The 14,015-nt window shown below is 50.7% G+C and overlaps 1 protein-coding gene across 2 annotated transcripts in view; it reads right to left on the bottom strand.

The window, feature by feature from the left end:
* Positions 1-409: 409 nt before the first annotated feature.
* Positions 410-14,015, bottom strand: part of CD82 (CD82 molecule) — a 72,417-nt gene continuing 58,811 nt past the window's right edge. For both annotated transcript variants that reach the window (XM_051966193.1, XM_051966194.1), the window contains exons 4-9: positions 13,693-13,814; positions 13,221-13,295; positions 6,548-6,655; positions 3,780-3,971; positions 3,544-3,627; positions 410-1,759 (exon numbers count right to left, since the gene is read on the bottom strand). In XM_051966193.1, coding sequence (XP_051822153.1) covers positions 1,682-1,759; positions 3,544-3,627; positions 3,780-3,971; positions 6,548-6,655; positions 13,221-13,295; positions 13,693-13,814 — 659 coding nt within the window. In that variant the 3' untranslated portion in view covers positions 410-1,681. The remainder of the gene's footprint in view (positions 1,760-3,543; positions 3,628-3,779; positions 3,972-6,547; positions 6,656-13,220; positions 13,296-13,692; positions 13,815-14,015) is intronic.

Genomic DNA, 14,015 nt, shown 5'->3' with positions numbered 1-14,015 from the left:
AAAATAGAGAGTCTCTGGAGGAGGGGTTAAGATCTAGGACTTTAGACTTGATTTAGTCCTTTGTGCCAAGGGAGCTCTCCCAATTTGCTCCCATCTGCCCTTTCAGCAGCAGCACATGGGCAAGGTTTTTGGGTGCCAAAGCTCATCCCTGATCATGCAAGCCCTGACTCCCCTTGGGTCTGAGTTAGTAGCCCCTTTGGAGGGTCCTCCATCAAGCTCCCCATTTCCCAGGTAGGAGTTGATATGTTATGACTGAATGACAGGATCTCCAGGAGATCTTGTAGCTCCAAGTCCCTTAACCCAAGGAAGTCAGCTATTTCTTCATTCCACCAGATCTCAGTGAGCGTGGAGGATCCTCCCATACCCTCCAGGCTCCTGAGCACGCCAAGACATCAGCACTGGGATCAGATTTGTTACAAATCCACTTTATTTCTGAGCTCTCTACCTTTTGCCTGGTTCTGAACCTCTCAGTCTGTACATGCAGAACTTCCCCACATCTACCTCCCCTCCAAGGCACTGGACTTCCTCCCTGGGAAGTTGCCACCTGAAAAAGGGACTAGCTTCTTAGAGAAGGAAGCCAATTTATTTCCTGCTTCCCCAGGAAGCTACTACGTCTAGAAACCTTAGGCTAATTTTGTTGCCGTACTATTCCTTCCCTCCATCATCCCTCTCCCCATACATGTGGACACACTCATAGCCAGCCATGGCTGTCTTCCCAGATACCCCCCAAATAGCAGTATTTGGAGCCCATCTAAGGAAGACAGATTTCTCCCTCCTTTCTTACAGTTGGGGTGCTGTTGCTGAGACTTATTATTCAGCAGCACTAAGTGGGTAACCTTTTTTTTATTTTGGCTGCTAATGCCAAGTCCTGACTAGACAGCTGTGACCCCCGTCGGGTTTGTGCCAGGTCTTGGCCAATGGCCCATCCTCCAGCTGACTTAGCACAAGGGGGCACTCAGGTGGTACCAGGTGCTCACCTGGACCGCTGGGCACTGAGCAGGGGCCTTAAATGACAGGATAGGAACTTAACAGAGGGGGGATATTGGAGAAAAGCCAACCCGTCCTTCCAAGAGTCACCCCTGAGACAAGAGGAGATGGCCATTCGGCAGCCCCTAGCCACAAGCTCTATCTCATGGGTTTCCTCAGGGAGAAGGAGGAAGGCAATGAGACGTCGGTCTAGTCTTAGAAAGAAGGGGCTGCCCATTCTGCTGAGTGCCCCATGCCAAACTGTGGCTGGTTAGGAGTGCGAAGAAATGCTTTTCTTTACATTAATAAGAAAACCCTGAAAGGCAGTAAAGGGAGGAGGGGGACATGGGAAAGGACAGAGCCAAAGGGAGAGAGAGAAAAGAAACAGGAAGACTCCTGTCCATCTAGAGAAGAAAGTGAAAATCCTTCCAAGTGGCCGGTCATCTGAGAGGTCTGAAAACAGACCAAGAAGGAAGAATAAAGGTCAAAGGGAGCAGGACCGGGGAGGGGGTTCTTCAGACGAAGCCCACAGGCGGGGTCTGGGGTCTGGCAGCTTCCAGATTTGGGGAAAGTGACAACAGGGAGAAGGGGAAGGCCACAAACGAGGGAGGGGGTGGAATTTGATTTGCCGGGAGCTGTCAGGGCCCCCAAGAAAGCCGGATTGTCCGGAGCCCTGCACTGCAGGAGGGTGGGACAGGAGGCAGTCAGGACCACCTTAGTACTTGGGGACTTTGCTGTAGTCTTCCGAGTGGACGTGCCGACACAGGCAGATGGACAGCATCATCCCCAGGAGCTGGAGAAACACAAGCACAGAGTCAGATCGTGGGAAGAGGTCTCCGCGTCTCCAATCAGATCAGTCCAGATTATTGGATCAGGAAGTTGTGATTCTGGTTCAACTCATCCTTAAGACTGTGCTCTGAACCCACAATGATTCTAACCCCCTTAAGGCTTCATTTTTCTTTTGGGGGGCAGAGTGTGTGTGTTCTGTTTAAGGGCGTCTGGCAATCATACTTGTGACATTTTCTATCCACCTGTCTGACCTTAAGCACTGGTCCCCTCAGTTTTCTCATCTGTAAAATGAGCTTGAATTCAGTGACCTCTAAAGTCTCCTCCAGCTTCAGACTATGACCCATGATCCTTTGAATAGACTTAAGAGTTTTTAGGTTTCAACAATTTTATCAGTCAGTCAGTCAGTGAATAAGTGCCTACTATGTGCCAGACACTGTGCTAAGCACTTGGGATACAAAAACAAGATCCCCCAAAATGGGTTCTGTCCTTCAGTCTCAGTCCAAAATCTTCACTCTGTGGGCAGCCTGGGGCTGAGACTCTCAGAACGTAGCTGGGCCGGCCCTCCCGCAGCACACCCAGGCCATCACCAGCCCAATCTCCGAGGCTTTCCTGGCAGATTAGGACTTGTCAGAGTTTCTTCTCCTGGGGTGCAAGAGCCCCTGACCGTGAGCCAGGGGAGGGTAACTCAGGGACATCCAATGGAATATTAGAAAGCTGTCCCATATTTTGTTCTAATTCAAAGTGATTGGAGGGGAGTGGGGAGGAGAAGTGGGATTTTAGTTTTTTTTTGTTTTTTGTTTTTTTTTTAAATGTGTTTATTTCAACCAATTAACCATGCGGCTTTGGTGTGGGGATCAGAGTTGGGTTCAAATTTCTGGTTGCATCCCATTTCCCATACTCCCCTTGGTCCCCACTTCTTCCCATCAGTAATACCATCCATCCACTCATTAAGCACTATCATTTACAAAACACTTTCTAATCTTATTTGCAGCCAAGTAGTGATCTTACATAACGAGCAAGTGAGACAGGGCAGGCCTGGACTCCCCAGATCCACAGATAGGGAAACTGAGGGAGACTTTCTCAAAGGGACAAAGCTGGCGGTGATCTCAGGTCTTCTCACTCCCAATTAGGAGCGCTTGCCATGAGGCCACATTATGCTTCCCCCTCAGAGAGATCTCCCAGGATCTTCTCCCAAGATGAAGTTAAACTGTCTGTCCTGAGTGGTTAAGGGGGAGAATGCAGGATTTCGAGCTAGGAAGGGCGTTAATCTGCCTCGACTCATTTTACATTTCACCACCTCAAAGAGGGGTAGGGTTTGCCCAAGGTCACACGGCTAGGCAGCTGGAGGGCTGGGATCCGAACTCCGGACCTCAAAACTCTTCTCTGTTGCCGCCCCATGCTTCTCCTGGAGGAGTGAGCTCCGGAACCTCAGCCAAGCAGGAACGTGGGAACTGGTCAGTAAGCCCAGGAAGGGTCAGGGCCAGAAGGGCCAAGGACACCAGGAAGAGCAGCAGAATCGGGTGAACTGGGACAGCTCATGGACCACAGTGGCCAAAGCTTCTGGGCTCAGAGATTCAAAGTGGGAAAGAGATCATACAGACCATGTGTCCAACTCCCACAGAGAAAGGAAGGGGATCGGGGGGTGACTGGGTAGGAGAGGCTCTCCTTCCCCTGGGCTACACTAGAGAAAGGCTATCCCATGAACCCCCCCCCCCTTGTCCTTCTACCACCTGCCACCCTGTCTCAAGGGGGGCATCCCTGGGGGCGGACGGAGCAAGAGGAACCAACCTCAATGACGGCCACTCCAATGCAGGTTCCGAGGATGATACCAAGGTTATCCTCTAGCCACTTCTGCACCTTCTCCATGCAACCCTGACGGTGAAAAGACAGCTACGTCACAGAGGATGAGGAAGAGGAAGGGGAAGGGGAGACCAGGCCCTTCGAGACGTGCAATCCCTCCCATTCTTTGGGGACCCAAGGAGGGAAGAGGGGAGGCTCCATTCTCAGTCCAGCCCTTCACGCACCTTCTGGTAAACGGGCCAATCACTGGGATCGTTGGTCACGGTATTGTTGGGGACACAGAAGCCGCTCCTGAAGCTCTCCTGCTTTATGTCAGGAAGTTCCTCACAGGAACAAGGATAGCTGGTGAATGTCTTGTTCCTGAGGATGATGTTAGCTGTCCAGTTCAGGTAGCTGCTCCAGCCACAGCATTTCACCTGTCACCAACACACACCCAGAAGGAACACGGTGAGACAGCTCTGTGTCGGAAGTGGGCTCTGTGACGGGCAAGGGATGGGACCGTGGGCGGGCACTTGCCCTGTCGTGGCCACAACCTCCCTCCTAGGTCTGACCTTCTCTGTTCTAAGATCTTTCTCAGTTCTGACATTCTGTGTGCTCCTGTCCCTCCAAACTTGAACATTCCATGTTCCCCTGTCTTCAGTGCTAATTCTCGCTCTGATATTCTATATTTTAAGTTGTTCCCCAGTTCTGAAATCGTTTTAAGGCTATGACACTCTAAGATGCCATCTGTATCTGACATTCTAAGTTCTCAAGCCCTTTCTAGTTCTGACCTTCTCTGTCCCGAGATCCCCCTCAGCTCTGACACTGTACTCTCTTGTTCCTTTCATCTCTGACATTCTATGTTCTCCAAACTCAGACATTCCATGTTCCCCTGTCCCTCTCAGTGCTAATTCTAGGATCCTCTCTGCTCTGATAAGTCTATATTGTAAGCCTTTCAGCTTTCTAGTTTTGATATTCTATATTCTATATAGTTCTGACCTTCTCTGTCCCGAGATCCCCCTCAGCTCTGACACTGTACTCTCTTGTTCCTTTCAGTTCAGACATTCTATGTTCTCCTGTCCCTCCAAACTCAAACATTCCATGTTCCCCTGTCCCTCTCAGTGACGATTCTAATTTCCTTTCTGATATTCTATATTCTAAGCCCTTTCCTCGTTCTGAGATTGTTTTAAGGCTGTGACATTCTGTTCTAATATCTGTTTCTGACATCCTAAGTTCTCCAGCCCATTCTAGTTCTGACCTCCTCTGTCCCAAGATCCCCTCAGCTCTGACATATTCTCTTGCTCCCTTCAGTTCTAACATTCACTGTTCTCCTCTCCCTCCCAGCTCCGATCATCCTGCTCCCAGATTAAAAATCCTCCCTTCTACACACCCTTCCTTCCAGTCCAGGAAGAGAATGTTCTGCTTCAGGAGGTAGTGAGTTCCCCACCATTTGAGGACGCTAAACAATTCTGTCTCAAGGATTCTGTGGTAGAGAGGATTTGTCCTTCTTGTAAAGATAGAAACCCAGATTATCAAGTGCCCGTGGAGTGTAGGTCAGATGGAAGTGATAACTAGCCTCTATGAACTGGTCCCCATTTTGCTGCAAATTTTTGGGGCAACATCAGATTAATTCACTTCCTTCAGTTTCATCATCCATAAAATTAAGGGGACTGGACCACAGGACCCACCGGTCCCACTTTGGACTATAAAGTCCCTCAAATCAGTCAGCACCCAAATTCTCCGCATCCCTACATTTTGCCACCCATCTGAGGTGCATTAGCTCCTGGAGCCAGCAGGGGGTGCCCCGAGGTTGTTAAATATGGTCCGGCTCCCCCAAAGCCACGGGAGGACTCTCCAGCCGTCTCCCTGCAGATTTAGAGCTGGGAAGGAACTGAGAGATCATTTACCCCAAACTTCTCATTTTAGTGGAGAAAAGCGAGACCCAGAGTGATGAGCCGTGGGGCAGTGGGAAAATCACTGACCGGAGCCCAAAGACTGGCTCAGTGTCTACCGCTGACGTTCACTACCCATGCCTTCTTGGGCAGCTTGCTCAGTGTCCTGCCCTTGGATTTCCTCCTCTCTAAGATGGGGGAAGGAGTTCAGTTTCCTCTTCTAGCAGACGAACGAGGGTCTCCGTTTGCTCCTCTGACAGATGAAGAGGTTAAACCGATCGCCTCTGAGGTCACTTCCATCTCTAGTCTATGATCCTCTGAGCCCAAGATTCTCGCCCAAGGTCACACAGAGAGCGTGATCCGGATCATCTGACCGCGATATTCTCTGCAACATCGAACTCCTATCGAGAGTTTTTCCCACTAATACGGAATACTTCTAATAGCAGACATTTAAAGCTCAACCTTAGGGTCCCTAGAAGCTGATCCCATTATTTTAATAGAGGAGGTGCCTTGTTCAAGACCACGCAGATAATAATCAGGGATCACGGGACTCTGCATCCCCAGAAAACCTAAAGACTTGCAATGAGCTTCACAAACATCTCTGATTTGATTCGCACAACTCTGTGAGGTAGCTGCTGTTATTGTTCCCATTTCAAAGCTGAGGAAACTGAGGCAGACAGAAGTTAAGTGACTTCCACTCCAGTAAGCTTTCTATTAAACTGTTTCCTACACCAAATATTTCATTCTTCTGTGGACATGATCCCGCGTCTTCCTTTCCGTCCTTTCCAATTTTTGTCTCTTTTTATAAAGGGAGAGGGACCATCCACATGTTCCTGTATTAGCCCATTTCTACTGTGATGTGAAGGAAAGCATCCAGGGTCCCCACAGTGCCCACCAAGGTCCAAGAAGGCATTTTCATGCATTTTCATGCTATTCCCCGGCCCAGGCTGACTGGAGATGAGGGATAGGACACCTTTGCGGAAGTCAGAGCAGTCTCCTGCCATTCTCCCTCCTCCCAGCCTCCAAACAGAATCACCCATGACCCAGGATTCCGTCTCAAAAAGGCGCAGATGGTCCAGGAAGTTCAGAAGCTCCCACTGCCCTCTCCCCTAACATCATACCTCCGATTGGATATAATCCCAAGCATCCTGGACAGCTTTCTTTCCAGAGTTGTCAGGGTCGTAGTCCCGGATAAGTTCTCCCACTATGTTGCTCATCTCCGTCTTCACCTGGGGAGGTGGGGCAAAGCAGCATGAGAGTGGGGCCAACTGACATCCAGGCCTTATTTCAACATTTCCCCCTCCCCCAATGCCAGCCATATCTCAGGAGGCTTCCGGATACAGAGAGAAAAGGGGGGGGGGTGCCCCGTCCTTTCTAAACACAACTGACAGCCTGTTACCAGCTCAGAGACATCCCGTCCACCGAGCCATGAAGTACCTCCTCTCCCAGGAAACCTACTGGGAATCGCCTCCCCCTTGGCCATCGCACGGCACTGCCCCAAAGCTCTCAGATCTCTGTGAAAGGACTGAAATAGCATTGGCCCGAGTCCTTCCTCCATTGCAGGACAGCTCGCCCAAATGGAACTGTAGAATCATGGAACCCCCCAGTTTAAAGGAAGGCTTTTAGTCTGACCCACACTGAGATCCAGGAGCTCTCTCTCCCCATAATGCACCTGAGAGGTCTCTTTTTGAGTTCCAGGGAAGGACAAGGTTCTTCCTGCCAAGGGAGCCCATTCCTTCTCCAACTGTTAGCAAGTGTTTCCTCCTTCTCCCCGCCACCCAGTGCTCCTGGTTCTGCCCTCGGGGCCAAGCAGAACAAATCTCGCCCTTCTTTCACAGGACAGGGCTTTCCAATGTGATTATCATTTCCTTGCTACATTTTTTGTACATCCCCAATGCCTCTAACTCATCTTCGTACAAGAATTGTGGCTAAAACACCTCCTCCCCCTCTTCCTGCCAACTACAGCTGAGTCTGAGCCAGTGGGAGGCTGGGTGATTATCAACAACTCATCTAACTTTTTGGTGTTTCGGAAAACTTCCTATGACAATGGATGAGTTTCCAATATGTTGGAAGGGAGTTTCCACACCAGGACTTCCCCATATTGAGGAAATCCCAGGCCCGGATCAAAAACTATGAATTTTTCCGAGTCAGAAAAACACAGACGATCCAGTTGAGTCCCTCAGCACTATTTCAACTTTTTAGCAAATCTGATGAACAAAGAGGCTGATTTTTTTTTAAACCTATAACTCAGAAGGTGAATGCTTCCCTAAAAGAATTCACCTCAGGAGGCTTTCAAACACGTTTAACACAGGTCTTGACTCATTATTTGCAGCTTTTCAGGAACATGTCCGGGTAAAGGGAAACAGACCTGTATGTAAATGAGTGTTGTGAGGCAAGCTGCAGGGAGGGAGGGAGGGCAGCATCTCCAGAATACAGGAAGGCGGCTCCCCTGGGCGCTTCCTGAGCACCCCTCGAGTCCCTTGCCTAACCTCAAGGACACTGGCCCCCTGAGCGAGCTGCGAATCCGCCCGGCCCCAAACTCCGGGTCTGGGGGAGCCAAGGAAAGCCCCTTTCCTTCTTGAGGAACACAAGGGGGCGAGAGGAGAAGCCCTCACAGGTTTCTGATTCTGGGGCCAGGAGGCCAAAAGGAAGATTTCTGCTTTTCTTTAAACAGATAAAGGGGAGCCCAGTGGAATGGGGGCCCTAGCTCAGGCTCGGCCTGTTTCTATTTGTTTAAACCCAAGGGGAGACAGTCACAGAGAGAGCGGATCAGAGGCCGGCCTCCGTGAGGGTGGACAGCTCCCTGGGCTCCACCTGCCTCCCCGCCTCCCCTTCAAGGCCCAGAACCTTCCAACCACGATGGGGTCTCCCCTGCTCCTCCCGGCTGCCACTGCCCTGTTGTGCTCGTATTTCCTCCTCTCTGTTTCAGTTCTTCATCCCAGTCATGTGCAAACCCCTGAGGACAAGGTCGTGTCATTCTCCCCCGGCTTTAGCACAGGACCTCTCTCACTGAGGGAAGGCTCTCCTGGGGTGAGGATCTCCAACTCAGACCTTAGAGAGGCCTGGGGCACCAAGGGAATGAAGGGCTGCCAGAGGCAGGCCCGGAAGCCAGATCCCCTGTATCTGGGGCTGCTCCTTATCCCCCACGCCTGGCACACAGTAGGGGGCCTCTCCCTTCACAGAGTCCGTCCTGCTCCTGCCATGGGCCTCCAAGCCTTGAGCTCTGGCGTTCTGCGTTAATTCTCTATTTATAACCAGGTGCGGGCCCAGAGTCAGCCCCAACTTCCCCATTTCACAGCCGAGAGGCCCCGACACCCCACAGAGGGACGAAGCAGGGCCGCCTCTCCCCACCCTGAGCCCGGAGCCACCCAGGAGGGGGAGGCCTCACTCACCACTGGCCACTTTGGGCCTCTGGCTGCCCAAGAGTCCGGCACTTAGGGAGCAGACGGAGCCTCCCTGTCTGGGAATTCTGCACTAAGCGGGGGCTGAGAATGTGGTAGCCCCCCAGGGACCCCCGGTTCTGCGCAGGAGCTGAGGAGGTCTCACCAGTCTCACACGCTCTCCCTTGTTATGCCTTCTGACTGTCCCAGCCCAGCTCGTGGGGAGCCTCGTTCCCCTGCACTCTCACAGCCCCGGGGGGCTGCAAGCGTTCCCAGAGCGCAGCAAGGTCTGCACAGCGTTTCACAGATACACTTCACTTATCCTCACAGAAAGCCTCCATGGGAAATGCTGCTCTTACCCCCATTCCACAGAGGGGAAACTGAGGTACACAGGGGTTAAGTTTCCCATGAAGGATCATACAGCTAGCAAATATCTGAGCCTGATTTGAATCCTGCTGTCCCTGAGATCCGAGTTCATTGATCTGTTCTGTCTCCCCAAGCTCATCCCTGAGATCAGGGAACATTTCACTGTCTGTCTGTCTGTCTGTCTCTTTCTCTCTCTCTCTGTGTCTCTCTGTCTCTCTCTCTCTCTCTCTCTCTCTCTCCCTCTCTCTCTGTCTCTCTGTCTCTCTTTCTCTCTCTCTCTGTCTCTGTCTCTCTCTGTCTCTCTCTGTCTCTCTCTCTCTCTTTCTCTCTCTCTCTCTCTCTCTCTCTCTCTGTGTCTCTCTCTCTCTCTCTCTCTCTCTCTCTGTGTCTCTCTCTCTGTGTCTCTCTGTCTCTCTCTCTCTCTCTCTCTCTCTCTCTCCCTCTATCTCTCTGTCTCTCTCTGCCTCTGTCTCTGTCTCTGTCTCTCTCTCTCTCACACTCACACACACACACACGGCATCCCTAACAGCCCACTGATGGCCCCATCTCAACTCCTGGTGCAGGGCACAGTCCCAGATCTGGCATCAAATCTTGCACAGGGACCAGCTCGAGGGCTTCTCTGAGCCCAAGCCACCAGGCCCTAGCCTGCCATAGAGATGGGAACTACTCTCTCTGGGCTCAGCTTCCTTCTCCCTCCCCAAAGGGGAACAGAAAGGACCCTCTCCCTCCCTCTTCTCCGCTTCTGACCGCTCTCCCCCCCCAGCCTCCGCCCCGGAGACTGATGCAGAAACCTGAGCTGGGTGGGGGCAGGGACAGGTGACACACAGTCCCTTGGGCCTCCTGCTGGGCCAGGGCTTCCCACACAGGCTGCTCTGGCCAGAGAAAACCCCTTTCCACCCGCGTCTTCTGCGGGCACTTCGGGTGGGCACTCGGAGTTCCTCGAGGCAAGAAGTCCGGAGTCACCGAGGCAGCGGCGTGGGGGCATTCGAGCTGGGGAGGGTCTCAGGGGACCGCTGCCCCATCTTACAGATAGGGAAATGGAGTCCCGGCACGAGGAAGCTGTCACTCACAAACCCCTCACTTTACAGATGGGGAAACTGAGGTCCAGAGAGAAACTCACATAGGATCACAGAGTTAGAAGGGACTTCAGAGGCCAGCTCATCAACTCACTCATTTTACAGAAGAGGAAAACTGAGGATCAAGGAGGGAGGCAGGAGGGGGCCAAGGAGAGAGTCAGACTTCGGTTTTACAAGGGCTGCTTTTGTTTTTGTTTTTGCTTTTTCATGTTCATTGTTGCTTTTTCTTCTCTCCTGCCTGGGAAGTCAGCAAAGGTCGTTCCAGCAAGGGAGAGGAGGATGATGAGAAAAAAAGAGCCGCCATTTCTCCCTCTGCCCTTCTCTCAGGCTCTGGGGCTCCCTCTGCCCTCTGGCAGCTCTGGGCCCGAGTCCTGGCAGAAACCAGCAGAAACCAGCCCGAGAGCATCTCCCTACCCTGTTCTTTACCGGGCTTCGCTTCAACTCAGATTCTTTCCGACCACCAAATTTCCTGACCCCATTCCCAGAGACTCCTCCTATTTTCCAATACATGGAGGGAAAAAATGGATGTAGGAAAGAGGACTGGAAAGAGACTCTAGGGGATTTCGAGGCTGGACTACGGCCCAGTCTAAGCTGGGGCCGAGGGACCTGCAGTCAGCCGGCACCTTCACACCCTCCCCTCCCACAAGGGAGGCAGCCCCTTTCTCAGGATGACTGGATTACACCAGCAAAGGCAACTGCTGGGAAGTTGGGGAGCAAGACCCCCGTGAGCTTCTCTCTTCCTCCATCCCACTCTGGACCGGGAAAGGCCGGGAAACATCAAGCAGGGACTCATTGCCAAAGAGCATCAGTCGGTCACTGTGCCAACTGCTAAGGGTACCCCCCAAAAGTCCCTGCCTTGAAGGAGTTCACATTCTAATGAAGAAAAAAATCACGCAGCGAGATAGATTCAGGACAAATGGGAGACTATGGCTTGTTTTTCATTTTCAAAAAGGACCATGAGATCAAGGAGATGATACCGTGATGTGCCAGTGAATTGATTCAAGTGGGGGAGGGCTGTGCAAATTCACCTGGCTCACTTTCCCCTCCAGAGTTACCTGGCTTCAATGGCAAAACATAGATCAGGAGGACTGGAGATGGCCCTGGATGCAGGGGGAGACCCTGCTCAGTTTGACTGAGGCAACACCCATTCAGTGACTAAGGCAAGAAATGAGGCAGAGAATGGCCACTTTTACCTAGTCCCCAAAATGGAAGCAATCTAGCATTAAGGGGGACCAGGAAAGTTGTCTTGTACAAGGTGGGGGGATTTGAGCTGAGTTGAAAGAACTCGATGGAACTAAGAGGGGAAAATGAGAAGGGGCAGACTTCCAGGTAAGGACAGCCAAGGGGAATGCATGGAATCTGAAGTGATGAAGGAATCAAGACTCATCTGCTCAGACCAGAGAGCAGAACTAGAATCAGCAGTGGCACATGCAGCCTTGAAGTCAAGAAAAACTTCCTACCCAATGCTTTGAGCCCTCAGGAATCGGGCTACCTTGGTACCAAGGGCTTCGCCCTCACTGGCCGTCTTCAACCAGAAATTGGATGATCACTTTGAGACTAAGTTGGAGAGGAGCTTCTTCTTCAGGTGTGGATTGGAAGTGTCCTCCAGCTTTAACATTCTGTGATTTTTATAAAGTGGGATGGCCTAGAAGAGGCAGTTCAGGCTAGCCAAAGCCGGAATTCAGGTTCTAGGTCATCTACTACCCCATCTTCCATTGGGATCACTGGTAGACTCAAAATATGAGAGCTGGAAAGGAAATTGGCTCACAGAATGATCGCAATGAAAGGGTCCTTAGAAGAGAGAATATCAGAGCAGGAAGGGATCTCAGGGCACAGGATGTCAAAAATGGAAGTCAGAGCTAGAAGCAACCAGAGAACAGAGAATGTGGAAGGGATCTCAGAACATAAGATGTCAAAATTGGAAGAAAGAGCTAAAAGCAACCAGAGAACACAGAATTTGAAACCTGAAAATTAGAAGGAATTTTGGAACAGAGAATATCCTGAATGGGAAGTTGCTTGAAATATTGAATGTCAGAGCTTAGAGGGACCTTAAAACCTTGGAGAATGTTAATGTTGGAAGGGGCTTTGGAACATAATATGTCAGAGCTAGAAGAGGCTATGGAACATGGGGTGTCAGAGTGGGAAGAATTCTGAAAACTCATTGTCAGAATGAGAAGAGACTTTAGATCTAGAGCCTAGAATTCCAGGGTTAGGAGAAAGCTTGGAACATGTGATGTCAGAGTTGGGAGAGATCTTAGACCTCATCTAGCTGACGGGAAGCTGGTGCTGGAATTACCATTCTCTGATCTCTGGATAGGAATACAGATAAAAAATGGTGGTGGTTTCTAGGAGCTAGGGTCAAAGCTAGGCTTAAGCAGCAGCCTTCAATGATTTAGTTAAAAGAATAGATCTTGGGCTAGAAGGAATATCTGTCACATCTATTTCAGCAGGGAAACTGAGGCCCATTGCCTAAGGTGATACAAGTATTAGAAAAACCAGTTTGAAATTCAGGTGTTCTCATTCTACACATCCTGCTCTTTCTCCTAGACCAGAGACAAAGTCCTGTCCAGCTCCAGCATTCCATGACTCTTTGACTGGTTGAGGGTAGTCTTCCCCTGGTTATCTTGAAGGCATTCCCTAGAACAGCAGTTCTCAAAGTGTGTTCCACAGAATCACAGGATACTTTTAAGGAATCCATGAAGTCAAAACACATTTTTCTAACACTAAAACATTTTCATTTTTAATATGGTGACTAGAATAAATATAACCCACATAAATAAAAGTTCTTGGAGCAAGGTTCTCAGTAATTTACAGTTTAAAGGGATCCTGAGACCAAAAAACTTACCTAGATTAGCCTAGACTACTCACGATCCTTCTCCTGAGTAGTGAAAAGAAAGGGGCTAATGTAGGTTTGGTCACGGCCTGTACGTGCTCATCCTCAGGATCTTTCTAGGCAACAGAACAGGACTTACCTCATCTGCGTGGAAGTAGACGAGGACTCCAGCTGTCACTTGGGCCACAAGGATCAGGAGGAGGACAGCAAAGTACTGAAAAGGCAAAGCGATGGCTATGAGGGATAGGTCATCCACAAAAGCTATCTCAGCTAGCCTGGGTCAAAGCCATACCGCAGGAAGGGCCGGGGCTGGGAGGAGCTTGAAGGCCCATCTAATCGGTCCTCCCCACTGTACAGGTAAAGAAACTGAGATCCAAGGAAGCTAGGTTCACAGTGACACAGCTGGTCAAGCCACGCTGCTGACGTGAATACCGGGAGGGCCCTTATGCTAAGTCTCATGTACAAGTCAATCTAAATGCACAAGGACTCCCTCCAATAGGAAGAAGCGTGTGCTGATCAAGGACTCGTCCCGCAAACATCAGCATCCAGGGCCTCCAGATTAGGATGTGGTGGAAGACAGGGGAGGGGTCCTCCTCAGGGGGATCACTCACCATCCCCAAGAGGCATCGGATCTCATTGACCGCACCGACACAACCCATGAAGCCCACGATCATGGTCATGGCCCCAACCCCAATGAAGACGTAGGCCCCGATCTTCATGTTGCTGGAGCTCTCTGGGGAAAAAAGAACAGGAGATGATCATTCCTTCCCTGGTTTTTTCCCTAAACCCAAGTCACTGCAGAATAGGAAATGGAGACCAAAGGAGAGAACGTATGAACAATCACTTGCTTTTACTTGCAGAGGGAGTATTTTCCCTGGCCAACATGGCTTCCACCTAGATGTTAACCCTGCAGGGAGCAAGGCAGGGATTAATA

The sequence above is a fragment of the Antechinus flavipes genome, chromosome 6, assembly GCF_016432865.1.
Source record: "Antechinus flavipes isolate AdamAnt ecotype Samford, QLD, Australia chromosome 6, AdamAnt_v2, whole genome shotgun sequence".
Classification (NCBI taxonomy): Eukaryota; Metazoa; Chordata; class Mammalia; order Dasyuromorphia; family Dasyuridae; genus Antechinus; species Antechinus flavipes.
The sequence above is the reverse complement of the archived record's forward strand: the minus strand, read 5'-3'. Positions and strand labels throughout refer to the sequence as shown.